Source organism: Streptopelia decaocto, assembly GCF_964273445.1.
Source record: "Streptopelia decaocto genome assembly, chromosome: 15".
Taxonomy (NCBI): domain Eukaryota; kingdom Metazoa; phylum Chordata; class Aves; order Columbiformes; family Columbidae; genus Streptopelia; species Streptopelia decaocto.
The window spans coordinates 7,091,781-7,113,039 of NC_138670.1; the positions used below are offsets into that span (position 1 = coordinate 7,091,781).

The following is a 21,259-nucleotide window of genomic DNA, read 5'->3' on the forward strand; positions in this document are numbered from 1 at the left end:
ACTCACATGCTTGTATTTATTATTCAAGGAACACACATGGAGAGCTAAAAGCCTCTGATAATACAACTGCAATATTTTGTTGCCTTTCCAGGCAATAATCTTGATAGCTAAATAGTTTAATTCCCCCTACTAAAACCAGAAGGAATATAACAGCAATATAGTGAATCCTAAATAATCAGCTGAGGAAAAATAGAATAAAGGAGACTCTCTAATGCAATTTTTCCAAATTAAAGAGTACCACTGATCATCACCACCATGAACCAATAGCAGATACTGTGTATTTCAAACATTCTTTATCTTCTGGTGTTTAGCAAAAGTGTTTGTATGAAAGCTAAAAGATAAAGACCACATTGCTAAAAAGCTAACCCTGGCCTTCAAGTTCAAAGAGCTTTTTATCTGGCAGAAGATGCTCATAACGTGTGGCTTGAGCCCACAAACACGTCTAGGGAGAAAGCAGAGTCAGAGCCTCTGTTCTTCATGCGCGTTACTCAGAAATGTTTGCATACCCTAACAGGATGGTTTTTTTCTATTAAGTGGTTAAAAAAAGTTATTAATAATTTTTTCCACATACATAATAACTAACATCCATTATCCAGTCCCACCACACTGAGGTTGCTTGAGTCCCTGATGCCCCAATGAGCTGATCTGCACCCAGAATTTGGTATCTGAGTCCAATCCATCATCAGTTTCATGTATATATGCACTGGTTAGTTCATTAACAGACACAGCAGCCTTAGAGCTTAATGACACAAATGAACAATTAATAAACACATGTACATCTTCATCTGATTAAGTTCTTGTGCTATGACAAGCAAGCATGGATTTGTACCAACACCAGTGCTTAAAGAATTTTCAGCCAGTGTTTCAACAGCTGCATTTCAGAGGTCTATCTAACATCAAATGAATGGTGCAAATCAATACCCCTGAAAATTCAGGTCTATCTCTGCCTTGAGTAACATATCACAACAAAAAGATCTTCAGGACACAAAACCCTGCCTGTGGAAAAAGAGAAAAAACGGAGCTGCTCAGGCAAGGGGAAGGAAGCCCACCACCACGCAAAAGACACCAATCTCATGCACACTACTTGATTTGACTCCAAGACAAAGATTTTACTAAAACTGCCCAGGATAAAAAAGAAAAACACAACAGCAATTCCATACAAATGTATCTGAGTATTTCTGAATGGACAGGGCTTCAGATACTGCCTGACAACAGTTGCTCAATTATGTGTTACTTTTAATACATGCAAGACTTGGCAGCAGCCAGGAACGTATGTCTGGGACAGTCCTCAAAAGTTTACTAACACTTCAACACGCACAGGCCAAGTTACAATATGGAGAGATCCTAAAATACTTCATTTTGCATGTAATTATTCACAGATAAAAGAGGGAGCAGAATTAAGTTTGAAATACAGTAATAGACTAAAGCAAATTGCTTCTTCCATTCAGTAACAAGTTCTAAAATGAACATCTCAGTTGATGTCCTGCTGCCAAAATGATGTTTCAACAACAACTGTGTTACCAGGAAAGTCTTAGATCACCAAGCAATTTGTAGCTCTACATTGGAAGTATCATGTGAAAACAAACATACAGCTTCCAAAACAACCTTCGCATACATCCATTTCTCAAGATGCAGGAAAAGTAAATGCCAGCATTAAGAGCCCTTTTTTTGATTATGAAAGCATTTAAAAAATATTCACAACACCAGTGACAACCAAGTTCACCACAGAAGCCAACTTCTGTCTTGCGTTTGCCTGCGAGCGCCAAGCTATAATCAGATGCCCAAATGATGAATGATGGGCTTATACTTGTACCAGTTCAAGGGCTGAAACAGTATAAGATCCTGAAAGGATTTACCAGTTGTTCACATCAAATGCATTAGAAAAAGCAACAAGAAATTGAGTCACATTAAGTCAAGAGCGGAACTCAGTGTCAAAACGTGTTCTGATTTAAGAAACTGTTAGACAAAACATTTGCATTTTATTCCGAAATCCTCCATTAAGAGCACCATAGCAGTAATCAGCATTTTGAAACGTCGAGAATACCACAGCCAAGCCAAGAAGGATAAAGACATAGACACATACTCCCACTGTTATACACCCTTCTGCTTCTAACAGCTTCATTGAGCTCCGTCAAAAATAGCAATGGGAGAATAAGGAAAAGAGTTTCAAAATAAGTGAATCAATAAATCTTGACATCCAATAGCAATCTTTTCACCTTCCCAAAAAGCAGCTTATTCAAAGCTCATTTCGGAGCCGTTTTGTGGCATCTCTCTCAAAATCCCACCAGCACCTCTGCAGGGAAGCTGCCGTTACCCCAGCATAGGAAGGGTTAGCAAGCTGCATAACTCAAGTTGATATAAAAGGAGAGGAAACAGAAAGCTAAAGCACTACACCACTCACATATTAATATAACTACAGGAGATCTGCAAGCCAACCGCCAGAGCTCAATTTTGCTTTTAAGGGAGAAAGGAATGAGAGAAGAGGAAACAGGGAGGGGAGGAAAAAGTTTCCCCCTCCCTCCTTAAAGCAAATCTCAATTTGATCATTAGATCCTCAGCCTTTTAGGGACAGTTACATAAAGATATGTAGAATCCGTAATGCTTAGAATATGATTCCTTCCACTTCATACGGCTCTGCCAGATAAGCCCCAAAACACGAGAGACTCATGGAAAAGGCCAGCTCTGCCTCCTGAACCAGAGGAGACTCCGGGCAGAGAAAACAGGCTGGATTCGCGGCTGCCGGCAGCAGGGCGGCTGTGGCTGGAGATGCATTTCTCTCCCGTACCCCAGCCCTGCTTGCACAGAGCGCGGGGCTGCGGTTAATTGGCATCTTTGATGTCCCCAGCCGGCAGCTGCAGGAGCCTGATAGGGTTTGGGTGCCATGAAATGGTGGATCTGACTGTCAGACACATTTTACGATACGGAGAGATAAGAAGCCTCTGCAAAGCAAAGCCGGGAAGGGCTGGCAGGAGGCGGGCGGGGAGCAGGACCAGCAGCGGCAGGGCCTGGGGGAGCTGACAGCCCCGCCGCCTCCCCCCGCCCGGGCCCCCTCCGCCAGAGCGGTACTTACGTGAAAACAAAAAATAAAGTAGTCGAACCCACTAATAAGGCAGCTGCTGTGGAGACAGGGATGTATTTAGTAGGTTTAAACCTCTTGCCAGTGCTGCTGGGCATCCTGTAGTTTACACATCACTATGTAAATCCAACCCGAGAGGAGGGAGCCGGGAGGATGCGGGGACCCTCCGGCGCGGGGAGAGCGGGACCGGGCGGCAGGGAGGGACGGGAGAGGGCCGGGCAGCGGCAGCTGACCTCCAGCACAGGAAATCCCACCCACACCGCCCGCCCCGCTCGGCTGATGTCAACCAGCCCCTTAAGGTAGCGCTGCGGGGAGAGCGGGGCGCGGAGCGGCGGGCGGGGCCGGGCGGAGCTCCGGGGGCGGCGGGACCGACCCGACCGCGGCGGCGGCCCCGGCGGACAGGGCGGAGCGATCCTCTCCTCCTTAGCGGGGAAAAAAAACCCAAACCACACTACTTCTTGAGCTCTACAATAATGGGTCATTAACGCTTTTTTCACGGTTCGCTCTACAACAGCGCTCCAGAGCTTGCCTGCAAAATCTGGGCTCTGCAAGTGCTGCAGCCCCCGCGGAACGCGGCCGGGCCGCCCGGGAGGGTCCTTCGGAGCCGGGGGTGCGGGCGCAGGGCCTGCGGCACATACAGAACCGGGCCGGGTGGACACAGATTGTGCACTGCTAGCTCCGTGAATAAAACACGGCATTTCATTCAACTAAACCCCGATTCACAGTATTAAGGGAACTGCTGCAGTCTGCCGAATTTAACTAGTTCTAAGATTAATAACTGAGTGCACACATCACTGGAATTACACTGCTCTCTGTTCTTTTTAAATCCATCCTTTAGCATCAGCAGGCAGAAATAAGAGGTAATTTAAGGTAACAGCAGCTAGTTCACCAGATGAGCTTTCAGAGGAGCACCGGGTGAATTGCTGCTCTGTTCCAGTTCAGGGGGCAGCACCCAGCAGCTCTTCCCAGTCTGAACTAAACCCGCAGAGGGAGGGAGGGAGGGAGGGTTCAAGGCCATGTGGAAGTTCAGGAATCAACCAGGAGCTGCAGTTTGCTCCCTCACTCCTTTCTTTCCCAGCTAATCCCCTATTTGATTTGCAGCTGCCAACACGCAAATTAAGTAACCACTGTGTAAGACAGCAAAGCCACATCTCTGCAGCTTCTGTTGGATGTTCTGAAAAGTAAGCTTGCCTTAGAAGGTATATACTCTAGTTCTGTTCTGAAAAGGCATCATTTCCCATTTAAGAGACTAGGTGAGCTCCACAGCCCTAGAGGTATTAAAAACAGAACAAGTAAAACCCAGCAAAAAAGCAAGTGAGGCTCCTTAGCTTTGCAGTTTGCAATAAAATCGTGAGCATCAGCTTTAATATAAGCAAATCCAGCAAGTTCCAGCCTGAAGGCATATCGTTATGTGAAATCCCAGCTTTTGCTAACAACTGCTACCCTCCAAACAGAGGGGAAGGGTAAAAAAGAGAGAGAATATTCTCTAACCCTCCGAGAACAACTTAGAAAGCATTAGATTTTATCAAAAACGGCCTAAAGGTACCTTGAAATGAACTCCAGCTCTTAGGCTTTTGAGGAAGAGTAACAACCACTAAATTTTTTAAGGCTTGGGGGACACTGAATGTTTCCTATGCTTCCTACTCCCTGTCATGCCAGCTTATTGAAATAAATGATTCTTAAAGTCCTTGTAACTAATCTAAAGGTCAACAACTTTACACAGAACCAGTCTCCGTGTACTGATCTGGAAGCCTTCAGCACATCTACATTAGCATTATTGAGTTGGATCAAAAGTGCACTTTGGGTGCAAATCTCTCAACCACCATCACTTACCATGGCTTGATGCATATTGCTGCGTGGTCTCGAAGTACGTAATGGATTCCTTTTCAACAAAACTAAGCCGGCAGATCAGTTTTAGGAGCACACGTAACACATGCAGTTCATGAGTTAGCTTGGCACCCTGGTCAGTGCTGCACAGTCATCCTGTGGATCAAGATAGTTTTGCTGTGCACCAGTGCAGTCACGCAGAAGCAGCATTTCCACGGTACAAGGCTACGGTGTTACACGGAATTGTTTTGAGATTTTTTTTCCTGCTGCACATTGCAGATTACCTGTCAGAAAGCAGGAAATTTCTGTAATCTGCTGTCCAACCATTCGCCTAGTTCACTCATTTCCTTCCCACTAACAGTCGAGTTCTCAAGAACAGTCTGTTTTCAAGACAGCATGCAGCACTGCTGTGCAACACGCAGTCTCACTAGTAACAGGCAAGTATGAGACGACTTTGCCATTCAAACAGTAAGGACGTCTGAGGAGGACTTGCCTAAAGTAGAGCAAGCATCTCAGAGTTGCTCTCCCGAACACCTTTATTTCAAGAACTGTAGTTTCTGGATTCACACTACCTGATCAGTGTGCCAGAAGATTTCAGCAGTACTGAGACAAACAGCAATGGCGGCATGAGTTAGGAAAAGGTTTAATGACTACCCGAACTAATACAGCTACAAAGAACAATCTAAAAATAATCTGGCAGAGTATAGCTAGTAATTGCATGTCTTTTTGCAAGATTTTACTGAGGTTTTACCCCAAAAAAAGGGCCAACCACAGAAGCTGTGTTGGAGCCACTTGCCAGGCTACCATTTGCAGAGCTGGTAAGATGCAAGGAGACTCAGAGCAAGCATCAAGAAATCTTGATTGCCAGGCAATTTTCATGCAAAATCATGGCACTACCATTACCTGGAAATCTTAGCTGCATGATTTAGAAAATTCTTTTAATTTGCACACGTGGGAATCGTGAAAATCCCTGGAATATTTTATTGGTCACTTGGGCAGTTTACCTCCTAGGTTGTATTAGCTGTTGTCATTAAACAATGACCAGAATAAATAATTCTACTCTTCCTACTGGATTTTCTTACTACAATAAATGCACTTGCCAGCTCATGTAGTACCAGTGACCTACAAACTGTTCAGGGTCCCTGAAGGATCAGCAGCTGGGTGTTCAGTAAAAGCTGTTTTTCCCTCCAACTTGCAGTGCTCACACAGAGAACATCTGGATCACACGCAGCACAGTCCTGGCAAAAAGTCCAGGCAAGGCGAGGCAGCTCTGGGTACAAGCCAGGCCTACTAAGTTTCCCACTGGAACTTTAATATGACAATTTTCATTTAGTTGTTCAAGTTTGTTACTAGATATATCAAGAAATTATTTCCTAATAATGACTTTTCAGTACCTAAAGAGATATCCCACATAATTTCCTAGATTCTTCCAAAAGTTATTTTTCATGGATAGCATTTGTTTAGAACAGAATTCATGTAACGTGTTTCCTAACTGCAGTGATGGGGCATGTCAAGTTGCATTTATTATGATTACTTTACCTACAGACTAATTCCTAAACTACTCCCACAAGGAAGTACTTACATTAAAATAATGTAGGCCTCAATAGTTTTGAAGATTCACCAACCATCCTGTTGAAAACCATTAATAAAGTGTAATTCTCCTCCTCTAGGACAGAATATCACTCTAAATGATGCTACTGAAACTCAGAAAGCCAACAGTGATTCATGTACCAACAAACAAGATATTAAAACTGATAAGCACTACTTATAGGAAGCAATGTAACTTTAATTATATCTAGTAGAATAGTCTTGAGAAATATTCTCCAAAGAATTCAAAATATTCAGTCATTTTCATGTCTAATCCATCTTTTTTGATATTTACATAACTACTGCTTTTATGGAGAAACAGCATTAGAAAACTATACATTACGTACTTGAAATGAGGACAGCCAGCACAACACGAACAGGCGAGAACTTGTGACACCATCAGCTTCTTTGTTAACTCCTAAGTAAATTGCACATCTTGATACAACAGTTAATACCCACAATATGATGAATCAGCTGATGTAAATTTGTAGAGTCAAGCATGATGAACAAGAACAAGCTGAACTTCTCAAGCTTGAAACTTGAAAGTAAGTTTAAGACTCTGAAGTTCATTAAGTACTTGGAGTAGTCAGATACTTTCCACAAAAAGTTTGGTGTATGTAGCATCTAATCCAGAATTGTGCTAGCACCTAGTTTGTAATTAAAACATTTGTAATTATATTGGTTAATAACATAAGAGACAAACTACACCCCACAAACCCTAGCTTCACAAGTATTTCTACAAATGTAGTTTATTTAAGGATCTAACCTAAGTTGCAATTTCACTAGGATACTGTAGCAAATGAGTTACACAAGTCTTTCAAATATGAACACGTCTCAAAGTCAGTGGTTAATATCTATTGTGACTGAAGTGGACAAAAATTCCATACTTAAATTTACATATTGGAAATATACACCAGTGATCATAAATCTGATGCATAGCTGTAGATACTAATAACTGTTCAACTCTTAAATATAAGTAGGGATTTTTTGCTGCTGTGCTTGTCAGTTTTCACAACTTTAAAAATTATTACCTTATTATATAATTGTACAAGCTGCTTACTTGACAGGGCACCTTGTTTTCACATGAACTAGAATCCGAGAATTCACTTGGATGCACAATCCACTCTACGGCTACTTCAAACTTTTCTTCATTGAGCAAAATAATTCTGGTCTGCTGCAGCTAGTTTTTGTTATCTCCTGACTCTGCAAATGATGCATTGGTAGAGATTTAGTTCAGGTTAGCAAAAGACCGGTAATTCCTCTTATTGCTATTTTAAAGAGTAATTCTAGCTAAATCTGATTAGGAAGACCTTTCAAGTAAATCCTAAATAAATGATCATAAAAGCAAAAATTTTTAAAAACCCTTTATACAAACGTCATTTCACTAAACTAGGTCAAGTTTATACATAGACAAGACCTCAGCCGTTTAAGAACACTTTGAAATCCATTTGGCTAATCAAAATTAAGACACTACTTTGCCATAGACAGCTTAGAAAATACGGCTTGCTAGAAACAAGCTGGAACAGCCCAGACAGGTGTAGAGGACAGACAGATGTACTGGGAGCAGAAGGGCATAAAAGACAGGTACACAGACTTAATCAGAGGGAAGTTTGGGTTTGTTTTAAATAATCACACTGCTGTTTAAGTACTTGGCATTGAAAGCTGATGGCAACCTGTACAGTTGACAAAAAGAAGTAGTTTATAGTGTTATCTCCCGCACAGTTTCCATTTCTACACAAATAGTTGCAATTCATTAATAAGGTATCAGATTGCTTTCTGAACTCCGAATCAGACACTCTTGTCTTTAAAGTTTCTAGTAACATTAAACTTTTTTTGTTTGGTTATTCTAAGGAAAGCATCAAGAGGTGAATCAGCACAAGGCACAGCATTTCTGTTGCGGGAAGCTGGAGTTCGGTGTCACTGGTCATTAGCCGTAACACACGGCATCTGCCTCTGGACCTGGCAGATTCCCCACCTGGGAAATCCACACTCCCAACTGGTACAGTTGGTCTGGGCTGCTCAGGCTGCGGCTGCTTTCTGAACCAAATACCTGGCCACACGTCTACACCAACACCAGGTGAGAAAAGAGAAGGTACAGCTGCAAACCTCCGCTGTCCTCCACCTGTGCGTAGTTCTTGCCATCACAAAGGTGTATGTACAAATTAATCCCTCATTTATCAGCTCAGTATTTCAAGTGCTTAAATTAAACAAGGTCCAAGATATTCAGTAACAGAATCAGAAGAACTATTCAGACTCAAATTTTTGCCCTCTACATAGTTATTTCTCGAGCATGTTGCATCAAACAAAGATTCACAACATTCTCATGGCTGCATAGAGCTGAGATGACTTTTAATTTTCTGAGTTCTTGGTATCACAGAGAACTTGTGTTTGATACAAGCTACCTTATTACACAGGAAAAAACCCTAGTTGTTTACAGTGTTAAAATACTGCAAATTGGGTGTCTGCAATTTATGAACATACAGTATTAGTTACACAATCTTACTCCTGGAGAAAAAACCCAAACTATTAGTGTAGTTTTCAAAATAATTAACATGGTATTTAGGGAGAATTATTTTGAATTCATATTAAAAAAAAACCCTATTTTTTAAGACCTTAACTATCCGTGAAGAAAGCATGATTTTGATAAACAAAATTTAACTAAGTTAAATTCATCATTCAGGTGTCCTCAGACACTCACCCATCCAGTTTTATGCACACAAAACCATCAGTACTAAGAAAAGCTGGGTTATTAAGCCTGGCTATACAGCATCTTTCTGCACTCAAAGCAGAATTCGTACAAATTGCAGACTGTAGCACCTGACAATGCTTTACAAATCCTATTGTAGTTTCCATTTTTTACTGAAAATGAATTAACACCTCTTTAAAAACTTCACTTGTACCTGCTGTGAGATTCAGCCATATTCTCAATGCTGTTATTGAAGTTAGAAGTGCTTAAAAAGAGTTTAATCTCTAGCCAGATGCATTAACTATATTCCCCATCATTTTAGTCTCCAGTTAAACATGCCAGGAGTCACTTTGCCTCACAAGGACTACAAAGGAAAGCAGCCGCTGTTCAACTACAGGTGTCAAAACAGCCTAGAATCCTATTTGTCTCTAGAATTCTAGAGACAAATTAAATATCAACACAGCCCTATGAAGTACAGAAATTAAAGATTCAGTCCATTTCTGTACTGTGTCTAAACAACGAATTATAAAAGTTTCTGCATTATCTTTTTTTTCACAAAACACCTTCAAACAGGTTCAGGTGTTTAAATCACACAAGTTATTGCCACGTCAGAAACAAGTATAAGGCAACTGACATATTTTAGTAGCTGCCCACAAATTCTGGAAGGACTATTTTGTCAAAGGGCTATTTCCGTTTTTGAGCGAAGTTATTAAGATTCTCTGTTGTCTGAAAAGTCAAGCTCTGTCATCTCAATACCCCTGTTAACAGCGAGGATGGTGGGAAAGCGTGAACACCTGGTGACCTGGGCAGGGGTGACAAGACAAAACGCCATCAGCTACAACTCTAGAATACTCAATACACAGTAAGACATTTCTTGGTAGTCTATGTTACATGTAGAAAAAGCTTACTATTACACCAAAAAAGCCTTATTTAACTGAAATAAACTTTAAAAAATACTTACTGCTTTTTAACTTGTAGAACATTACACCTATGGCTTCTAAAGTGACACTGACTAATAATCTTTCAGTTTAGAAGGCTAAGACTTTCTTCAGCCAAATGCTATCCAGAGAAATTATTTTTCCTACTGGCCCCTCATAACTTGGCTCTTTGGGTTCCAGACTTGCATTAACAATGGTTGGAATCCGTGAACAGTAAACATGGATCAGTTAACCTAAACAGGAGTGGAAAAGTCTTGAAATCATTTAAGCATGCACGAATAAGTAAAGAGGGGAAGAAGAGAAGGTAATAAAATTAAGCATGACTTGTCAATATGTAAGATTAAAACAAATTAAGTAATTAAAGTATTTCCTCCCCTCTTCTGTATCATGTTTGACAGGAAAATCAAACTCATCCATTTTGCTGCCTTCATCACTTTGCCCCTGTAGGCTAAAAATGCATTCCCAGTAAGAATTCTTCAAATAAAAAACAAATCCTTTAAATGAAAATTTAAATTTATTTTGAATTTTTAAATGTAATTTCTACCAATTGAGACACACTGTTTGACATTATCAGATCAGAGAATTTACAAGTGACTCACGGATAAAGATTTGGCTTTTACATTCAAATGTGAAGTACTTCAGAATAGCTTTGTCTTGTTATTTCCAAACTAGAAACACTAAAGAGCATTTTATTTTGCCTTTCGACCATCTTTGTTAATTAACAGACTTCTGATATCTGCTGTACTTGAAGGGGAACATGCACAACACCAAAGGAATTACTTTGTTTTGAGTACCTTAATTACAGTTCCAGATTTAAGACTAGTTCATTGTAGCACCAAAAGGCAGTGCTAAGTAGAAATACAAGATTTTAAAACTATATTTTCTTTTCTCAGGTAGACTGCAGGGTCTGATCTACCTACAGAGCCTCCTTATGAAGATACAGAGGTCTTGCTATCCAATACTAACATAATACAGTCTTAAAGTTTAGCAACTTCTGTTCAGTTCTATTACACAACTCCATTGCTATCTTAACAGTATCCCTGTATTAGTGGTTAAACATGAAATTCAATTAATCTATCAAAGTTTAAAACAGTCTGGATTTTATTGCTTACTGTAGTTTATTTTCCGATTCTCTAGCACTAACTTAAAACCAGCTGAAGAAAAAACATTTGCAGGGAAGAGACCTATCAATTTGCCCATTCTGGCAAGGAGAGTACTCCTCAAGTGGGTACATCACTAACTGTTCCAAAGCGAATATCAGACTGTCACTCTCCAAGGAGAGCAGCCCTCCATGCTTCTGACAAATTCAACCCCCCTCCAATTGGGAAAAACAATGAAAGCTCATAAGTACTGAAAATAAAACAACTTATAAATGTTGAGTACAACTTTCATGATATTCTGACACAGGGAATCTCATAGTAGGGTACTCAAACAGTTAAGATTCCTTTGCATACACTTTAGTATAAGAGGCCGCTACTGCCTTCCGTCAGTATGGAAGATCTGGGACCACAGCAACAACTTTGTGCTGGAGTCAAACGGTCGTAATATTCACAAATTGAGTGGGGGGCGTGGATTTTGTTTTCTAAGAGGAAAATACATCTTAAGTCTCACATAATAACCTTTTCTCCCCCACCTTTATTGCCACTGTCTGATGAAACGGCATTAACAGCGTGCCAGGAATGCTCTATCGCCTGATTCCGGAAGTCTGCTGCATTTCGAGAATCACAGGCACGTTCTCTGCTTAGGAACACAGCAGAAAAAAATGTGAAACGTCTGTTGTATTACAGTTTGAGAAGCCATATAAGAAACATGTATGTAATCACAATCTTCCCTGATGGCGAAGTCTGTTAACCTAGTTAATCCACAGGTATGATGATATGTATCTCAACACCCAAAGAAACAAGTGTATTCATAAGCTTTTAAAGTACATAGAAAACTCAGTTCTGTCCTCTGATGCTGTTTTCAAGTTTGCTTTATTCACTCTTTTGGATGACTATAAATAAGTGTTTCCACTATGGAAAAGAAAGTTAGCACAGTACATTTTCATGACTGGGGAATGGATTTTCTGAAGACATCTTCAAAAGGGTGGAAGTTTAGAAAAAACAACCTGAACGTTGAATTCAGTTTCTTATAAAGTCCCTTGTAAAAATTAAAAAAAAGAAAAAAAAAAAGAAAAAGAAAGATAAAGATAAAAGTAAAGGAAAAACTGCAAGGCCCAGGATGATTTATTGCTTTTCTTCATTTTTTTCCTTGGTCTCTTTCTTCTCAGATTCCTTGCTCTCTTCCTTTACAGAAAGCTCTTCTAGTTTTTCAGCAACTTTATCAGCACTATCATTTTTGTCTGTGCCTGCTAAGAGATTGATTAGAAAAAAAGTTACATACAGGCAGTAAAGGATTTTCCTGTTACAGGGGAAAGAGAAGTGGAGAAGGGGGGGTAGGGAAATACAGCTAGTATTTAGAATAGGAACAGAAGTAAATAAATTCTCCACTGAGCACTGGAGTGATTAATTCCATTTCTTTTCCTTTGGTAATTACCTCAGATGTCAAAATTCAAGAAATACCATTTGCATATTTTAATCACTGAATGAGGGCCTAATTGTAATCACTGAGAAACACATAACATTTGGTCAGCTTTGCTGCTATCAGTAATAGACCCTGTACCTTGTCCAGCCAAGTGTCTCAAGTCCCCAGCTTCTTGCCTATCTTAACCAAAAGTCACGTTCCCCCAGTTTGAAACTGGAGAATAGGAAGTTCTTAAGACTTAAAAATTCTCATCTAAATAATCTTGAAGAGCACTCACTACAGACCACTGGTAATCAGTCCTTTAGAATGATGGAAGTGTTTATTTTACATGGTGAGAAAACTTGTCACATAAGCAATTCTATGAGGCTGTGCATTAATCTATTAATTAGAGAGAGACCTGTGAAGAAATGCTACAACTTCATACACATTAACAACTATAAAAATTAAGTACTCTACTTGCATGACTATATATTTGTGGAATTTACGAAGAGGAACTAGAAGAGGAAATAGCACTGTGGCTGCAGTGTTCACAGTTCATTCGTGTACTGTAAATCAGAAATGCTTCCTTAGTAGTCTTTTCAAAATGCAGTGTCCCAACAGCAATAGTAACAACCTTCTACAAGAAAGAAGGCAGTTGTCACTCCTGTGAACTATTACTCTTGCAGACAGAAAAAGCACCGGAACTGAAGACTGCAGTTCAGGACAGAGTGAGTCTGCTAAAACACAGCAATACTCCAGGAGGCTATAACCACTCGAACAGCTAGAAGAAGTGGCACAGTACTGCAGAATTTTAACCTTACCTTTCTTTGCTCTCTTGTCTACTTCATTCCTGCATTCTTCAAATTTTGCCTTGAATTTCTGTGCATCTGTTTCAGTAAAGACAGAATATTTTTTATTAGTTTCACTTCCTCACAACATTCAATGCTTCCAGTTTTGAGAAAAGATGCCTGAGAAGTTTTGTGGAAACAAAACTTGTGGGCACTTAGGAATTAATCTATTTAAAAATCATACAAGATACTATGCAAAATTCTTGAACCACATATTTGTACAGAAGCAGTTAATTTTCTTTAGCAAGTCTATTAAAGCAGCTTATTTTGCAAAATATTTAAAACATAAGGCCAGAGGAGCTGTGTTGTAGTTATTGCAACTCCCAGTTGTCCCTGGCCTACAGGAATAAGAGTACAATATCAGAGATTGCTAATTTGACTATCTGTGTGGAAAAGACTGAAGATGAGCTTTGAACTACTATCCTTGTCAGCTGCATTATAGCCTAAAAGACCTCCACATCCTTACCATAACTTAAGGTTCTTCGCACCAAGAATGGAAGATAAAGTCTGTTTCATCAGTACAGCTTTCTGATTCAATACCCAAAGGCCTAGACTCCAGCCATGCCTGACTACAACAGCTAAGACAGCATAACCTTCATGTTTTGGTCCAACAGTCATTCCAAGCTGAGGATCAAGTTACAATCGTGTTTCTACACAAAGAATACAAGCAGCAGGACACAAAAGCAGATCAGGCAAGGTACTTTCTAACACCAGAACTATACAGAAAGTAATTTTGTGTGCGAACTTGGTCTGACTGACCACATGAGGTCACTGTTGCCCCACAGGAATTCAGAAGCCACTATGAAACTAGTCCAGCTAGTGTTTGTATTGATTCCTTCCCAAGCCTCTCAAAAAGGAAAGATACTCGAAGGGCATACTTAGGTGTGTTCCCCTGTCATCTGCTTAGTCAGTATTGCCAAGGGTAAAGAGGCAAAGAGGACTACCCCCTCAAGAGAAAACACTCAATAAGCTGAACAACCTCTACCAGAAAGAGTGAAAGACATTTCAATGATGAGCAAATAGTTAGAAAAAAACCTTTAGTGAGCTGTAAGCAGGTGGATCAGAAAGATTCACTAAACACTGTGATGTTGGGAGACTTGAGGAAAAGGAATCAAGCAAAACATACCAGGTTTTTCACAGATGTGGGTAAATCAATCTAGTTTGAAAATATTCAGCCACTTTACATATACAACCCCCCCCTACTTTGATTTAATCCCAAGGAGCTGGGAAAGCTACACTGTCATTCACCCCACTAGCTGATCCATATGTAATTACAGACCTGCTTTCTGTTCTTGTAGTCAATGTAGTCACTCCAAAAACCCTGCCAACTAGTGGGATAGTTGGGCTTGACAAGCACTTTTCACAGAGAAGGTATGTTCTGCTAATGCAGATGGACCAGAAATCTCAGGTGAATGTTTTCTTGCTTCTAATGCAAAAATGTCATCTTAAATACAACTGAGCATCTGAGATCAATGAAAGCTGCATGTATTAATCTCCACCCCATAGTATTATTGCTTTTATTCTAATTGGCATTACGCTTGCATGAAATGGCTCAAGTTAAGTGCCTAGGGCAGAAAGCTCTATAAATATTACTGGAGACCAAATTATTACACTGTCAACACATATGTTAAAGTGATTAACTGACTTCTCTCAGTTAAAGCAGTCATTAGCTAACACCACCCTTACCCAGTGGTAAGATACAGTATATCTACAGCAGTGGTTTACAGTAGTGTTGAGACATATAGCATAACATAACAGTACACCATCAACAGAAGTTCACTGCCAGTATACTCACTTTCTGCATTTAAAAATCGGATTGCCAGAAGTTCAGGCTTGGGGCTTTCATCTGCAAAGTCAGCATGTGTGTTCCAAACCCACGCCCGGTCGCTCCCAGCATTAGGCCTCAGCTCCATTAAAGGTGTGACTGAAAAGAAAGCATTGTAAAATGTACACAGCACAATAGTAAATGTTTTTCACACCAGCCTCCATAAATCTTACTAACAGCTGACTGCGATGCTTATGTAAAGCACTTCATACAGAACTACTTTTGGAGAAGATGATGTAAGATCGTTGCTGTATAGAAGAATGCTAGATTCTTTACTGTGAAGATACAGAGTTTGATTCAATTCTTATTTAAAGCAGACAACTGTGATACTAAGAGATGACATCATTAAGCACAACTCTGAACAACCGTCAAATAGTTTAGAAGGAAGAGACACCCAGACAAACAACATTCATGTTTCTTTTGCACACTGAAAATACTACATACTACAAAAAACTGCTTAAAAAACATTATTCCTACAATTACTCATCAAATCAGGTTCATTTTTCTCCCATCAGTTTAAAGCTCTATTACAAGGTATTGCACAATTCTGCAGTGCTGCAAGATGTGCACAGCATATTTTCAATCAGTTTGTTCCTTCCCAGTAAATGGAGCCCTTTCCCTCCAAGACACTACAATTACTTCACCTGACTGATGGGAGAAGTTGGAATGTTATTTCTCACACTACTCTAAGACCTTCTACATTGCACACATGCAAAGTTCAAGCCAGGTTTTTTTTTTTAATCCCCAATCTCTGAGTCATTTATTTAGTTCAGGACAAATCCGAAGAGCCTACTTGCTTGCATTTTTTAAAATTTAGATATCAAATTATATTTTTTTTCATTTAATGTTTCAAAAAATGAAGAGAGTCCTTTTGTCTGCCTGTGAGTCAGCACAAATTCAATAAAGAAATCTATGCTGAAGACAGTTTCTCTAGAATAAAAAAACCTTTGAAATGAGCACTATAAGTTTACCAATTCTGTTTTGCATATATGCAACAGTTATTTTCCTAAACAATAGGTTTATTCTTATTAGTTGGTGGCTACACTGCTTTCGTATTTGCCATTTCATTTACTAAACAGGACCAACCTGTGCCCTCTGAGTCGTCTGACTTTCTGAAGAGATTTACCCTAAGAAAAGCATTATTGCTTCTGGCTTCAGATTTGTATTAAGCTACTTCAAACAAGTTATTTCAAGTTATTCAAATGTAGATAAACTCCACAGAACACTATATACTCTTCACATAAACCCGAGTATTGCCAAAGCAAGCAACAAATTATTATCAGATTAGTCTACTTGTTACTAGTTATATTGACTTTCAAGTCTGTCTTGCCCTTTCACAGTTATTTTTATTCAAAGAGGATGAAAGGAACAAACCTCTCCTGCTTCATCAGCTCTCAATGCACATTCTTTTTGAATGAGTTTGCTGAATATACCACGTTCATTTCAGTTTATATCACAAGCAGAGAAAGGCAGCCACAGATTAGTTAAGTACCTCTGCATCCATTTTCTGGTGGTTAAGCAATTGGTTCTACTAATTCAGCCATTCAGCTCAAAGTAGTAAATTACAAGATTGCTTATTTATCATTCTTTTATGAAAACAAGCCAGCATACATTAATTTCGTATGCTAAACAGTACTAAGGCCTACATTTTCTACACTCTATTAATCGCCCCCACATGCACACTGGCAGCAATCACAATGTCTGCCTATCCCAGCTAAATTTTATCTTTAGAACACTATCAGAGTCTAAAGAAAAAAAATAACCTAAAGACTCAGCCTTGCAAGAAATCTCCAAAAACAACTGCAGCTTCTTTCCATTAATAAAATAAGCACTCATGTTTTTGATGCTTGTAGCCTTGTGGGCAGAGGAACAACTATATTTGCAGTCTAATATGAATCTGATGCCCGTTTAAAGACATAGAGCAATTCTCTAGTTGCTACTAAAATGCCACTGAGCTCTTATCTACAATGTGCAATCCTACAAGCTTATTTTTTAAAAACAAAAATAAGTATAGCGACGTATAACATACTATAATGGTTTGCACAGATTTTTAGGGTTTTATCCCTCCTCATGAGGAGGCGAATTGTTCCCTTCTCCTTGTGTTTCAGGAGTTTCACATCACCAGTTCCTCGTTCTTTCCATTCTGGAAGTTCATTCTCAGATGCAAACCGGAATAGCTTTGCCCGCCTTAAAGAAGAGAGAATTTAAGAAGTTAGCCTGCATGTAGAAACATTTGTGAGAACAGCATACTCAATTGAACAGTGCAGTTGTTTATTTTAAAAGCCACATAAAGAAGTAAACAATTCCTTTTTTAAGGTTCCCTGTTCTATTTCAGCATACAAATTTAGAAACTGATGTGATAAATTCAAATTTAATAATAATTAGGAATTATGTAATAGCTATACTAAAAATTCAACAGATTCTGTACATACTTTTAGGGCATGATAAACATATTTGGTCTAGACAACTTTTTAATTAAGGTAGCTAATTAACAGGTTTTGCCCTAGCTAGAGTTCTTATGCATATTATGAATGCAACAGCCACATCTAATCTGCAGTATTTATTAATTCAAGAAACAGAGCAGCTTGAGACTAAGTAAATACTCTTGTGCAATCCCAAGCCCAGTGTTTGACCAACTATTAACAAGGTGCTTCATCCTCTAAAGCCACTCATTTCCTTTTAACTCTAAAAATGTAGCTGTGGCTATTCCTAAATCGGGAACAAAGAAAGCTTAGTGCTGCACTGCAGTGCAACATACCTGCTTCAGAACATCACTGTTTAATCTTCCAAGGTGCCAGTGTGCCAAAAGAGAAACAGGAGTAGTTTGGGACATTAGTCAAAACTGACCCAAGAGACAGTCTGAGTTCTGCTAGTGAGGAGTTTAAGACATTGCTATAAGAAAGGAAGTATCAGCTCACACTACAGGATTGATGTAAAAACATTCTCTTGCATAAAAAAGCAATGCATAGGGACTTGCAATAAGCCAGGTTCTTCAAGAGAGCGTGTCAGATGTTGGAGCAAGCTACTCTAACAGATGCTCTGATGCAGACCAACTACATTGGTCCAAAGCAAGTCCTTCCTCCTAAGTTAGCTGGCATTCAGTAGGTGATTCCTCCAAGTTCAGCTATCAGAGCAACTGACATTCAAAAAAAGGATTCTTTTCCTCCTTCACCCTTCTACACTACTATCCCCTTCCCCCTCGCACCGCCTTTTTAAATAGAATAATTTCTTCTTTCCATCTGATACCGCCCACCACATGTGCCTCATGGTCAGAGATATCACCTCCCTACTTGTCAGAAACTGACTGTCACTTCAGTTTTTACCAGAATGTGTATAAGAACTGAGGTATCTCTTCCAGATGAATAATACCCTTCTGCAATTAACTACACCTAGTATTTCTAAAACCTATTTAAAGCAAACCCATTGCAGATCAAATTCAAAACACTTCTTAAGCCTTTAGCCTACATGTTTCTTCAGGAAGATCATACATCTTAGGCAAGCTATCCCAACTGTACAGTAAGCTCTACCTACAGATAAAACTATGCTTAAGACAACAGAAAAGCACTGCCAGAAATGCCCCAATATTGTACTGATTCTATGGCTTTTATCAGTTCAGTATATTGCATAGTTTCAAACCTCTAATCATAATCCAATTTAATGTTTTCTTTTAGGCTAAACAATACTAGAGCCACATTCATAATATCAGCTGCCTTCTATTGTTCCAGACTTCAGAGTTTCTTGGGGCATTATTATCATCAATCATCCTCCCACTGTCACCACAGTAAATACCAACCAATGCAGATGACCACTTCATACAGAGAGACTCCTAACAAGTTACCTAGCTTTTTATGAACCCATTCAAGATTAACCCTAATAAACAGTTAAATAATATACAGAAAGATTGTACTTACATCTTAAAGAGTTCTTCCTCATCCTCTTCCAGAGTTTTTATTTCTTGCTCAGGAAGTGAAACTATGGGCTCAAACTGGGGATCGTGGTTAGAATCATCGGCATTTTCAGTAGAAGTATCAAGCTCCTCATGTGTTTCCTGGAGAGAAAAAAAAGAAAACAATAAATCCACAAAACATGCTATATACTTAAAATTTGAACTACTCATATCTACGTTTAAAATGAAAAGTTATGGCTGTTCAGCAATTAGATTTTAGTAACTGAAATATCCTTTAAGAAAAATTATTATAGCTGAAAACAAACCGCTTTGAAGTCAACATACAGCTATACTGAGGAAAAAAAAGCGTGGTCTTGCAGTACTAGATATTTTAGTCCTACTACTCTTCGTGAATGTGCAGAAGCTTAGCCTTGGAGCAATAGCTCTTGGTTATGGAAAAATAACTTCTTTAACTATTTTTTTCTATATAACGTATTTTATGCTACTAAAGGACTATTTCTTAGTGGCTAGTGACCTATCATTAACGGGAAAAAAGAAAATAACCACTCCATCAAAGCAAACACCTATCCCAGCTTAAAGGATACACTTAAGAACTGTTTTTAGGCTGTGACTAGCAAATAAATGATAAACATCTATAATACTTCATACATACGCACTGCTAAGAAGCATTCTCTAGAGGAGCCCCGAAGGAAGATTTGCCTGCAAGTCTGAGACCACAAACAGCTACCTCAAGTCAAGAGAATTGATTTGGGTTTTTATGTTGTTGGAATAGCAGAGAAAGTCTATGCATCTAAAAAATTTAAACTTTTTTTCACTTTACAGATGAAAGAGTCCACTCTTACAGGCTCTACTTAGAATATATTTTACAGAGCAGATACACAGCACACATGCATAAAGCAAATCAAAATGACGCAGTCTATTTTTACTAAATAGTTAAAAAAAAAAAAACAAACAACACAAAAAAAAGGACAAGAATAAAGGGCTGAGGGGGAATTAGGTAAGAAAAATTGCAAAATAAATTCTGGTTATGTTAAAACATCACACCAGTTATCATTAGCTTTATGTCCCTAGTGTTCCAGTATGAAAGAAAAAAGTGAGAAAGATATTAAGACACATCTGTTTTCCAGAAACAGGAAAAGAAACACTGGCCAAACTTTCACACGTTGTCTCCTCCAGTAGTAAGTAGCACATCCCATATGGTAATTCATCGTCCGTTTTGTGCCTGACCAGCTAATTACAGAAACCATAAGAAACGCATAATTCACAACAGCCTCATGTAAGAAAAAGCAGATCCCGCTATCACGATAAGATCCCGCCCTGCTGCGATATAAAGCACGTGGGGCTGCTCCTCTGGCCGGGCCGCGGGGCTGGGGGAGGGGAGGGAAAGGAGGAGAAGAAAGGAGGGAAACGGGCAGAGGGTTCACTCCGAGGCTGCCGAGCCGCAGACGAAGCTGCGGCGCCCATGGGAGGCTCAGGGGTCCGTACTCCGGGGAAGGGCCGGCGCAGGCCGGGCAGAGCGGGGCCGCTCCGGCCTCCCCGGCTGGGCGCCGCCAGGGGACAGGCCCCGGGGACACACGTGCCCGGGCCGCCGGAAACGGCCGCGCGGAGCCGGGCGGAACGAGGGGCCTCGCGCCCCCTGACAAGGCCCTCGGCTCGTCCTTCCCGGCCCCAGGCCTTGCCTGACCTCAGCTCCCCACGCCCGCCTAAGCCCTTCGGGTACCGTGAGCCGCCCCCCCACCCCGAGAGGGGTCCTCAGGCCCTCTGCACCCGGGCGGGCCCCACCTGTTCCCGTTACTCTCCCGCCCCGATCGCTCTCCCCGGCCTGCGTTGCCTCCTCTACCCCCCCCCGCCCGCCTCCCCCCTCAGCCCCAGCTCTTCCCGCCCTGCACCCGACCCCCCGGCCCGCCGCGCGCCCGCCGCCCTCACCTTGGTGTCCGCCATGGGGCCGGGCTCGCTGCGCTCCGCTCGCTGCCCGCCCGCCGCGCTTCCTGCCGCGCGCGCCCGCCCCTCCCGCCTTTACCTCATTCCCGCAGCCCGCGCCGCCGCAAGGCCCGATGGGAAAC

At 40.5% G+C, this 21,259-nt stretch overlaps 2 protein-coding genes across 2 annotated transcripts in view; both read right to left on the minus strand.

Annotated features, from left to right (window-relative positions):
* The window catches only part of ZDHHC8 (zDHHC palmitoyltransferase 8), a 103,417-nt gene extending 100,137 nt beyond the window's left edge, over nucleotides 1-3,280 (minus strand). Inside the window, exon 1 of the mRNA XM_082066382.1 lies at nucleotides 3,071-3,280. Coding sequence (XP_081922508.1) covers nucleotides 3,071-3,174 — 104 coding nt within the window. The 5' untranslated portion in view covers nucleotides 3,175-3,280. The remainder of the gene's footprint in view (nucleotides 1-3,070) is intronic.
* Nucleotides 3,281-12,068: 8,788 nt separating this feature from the next.
* Nucleotides 12,069-21,254, minus strand: RANBP1 (RAN binding protein 1). The gene is made up of 6 exons (XM_082066102.1): nucleotides 21,123-21,254; nucleotides 19,201-19,337; nucleotides 17,319-17,476; nucleotides 15,260-15,388; nucleotides 13,438-13,503; nucleotides 12,069-12,464 (listed from the first exon to the last, which is right to left on the minus strand). Exons 1-6 carry the CDS (start codon nucleotides 21,135-21,137, stop codon nucleotides 12,340-12,342), a joined length of 630 nt encoding a protein of 209 aa, XP_081922228.1. The 5' UTR covers nucleotides 21,138-21,254; the 3' UTR covers nucleotides 12,069-12,339.
* Nucleotides 21,255-21,259: the final 5 nt, after the last annotated feature.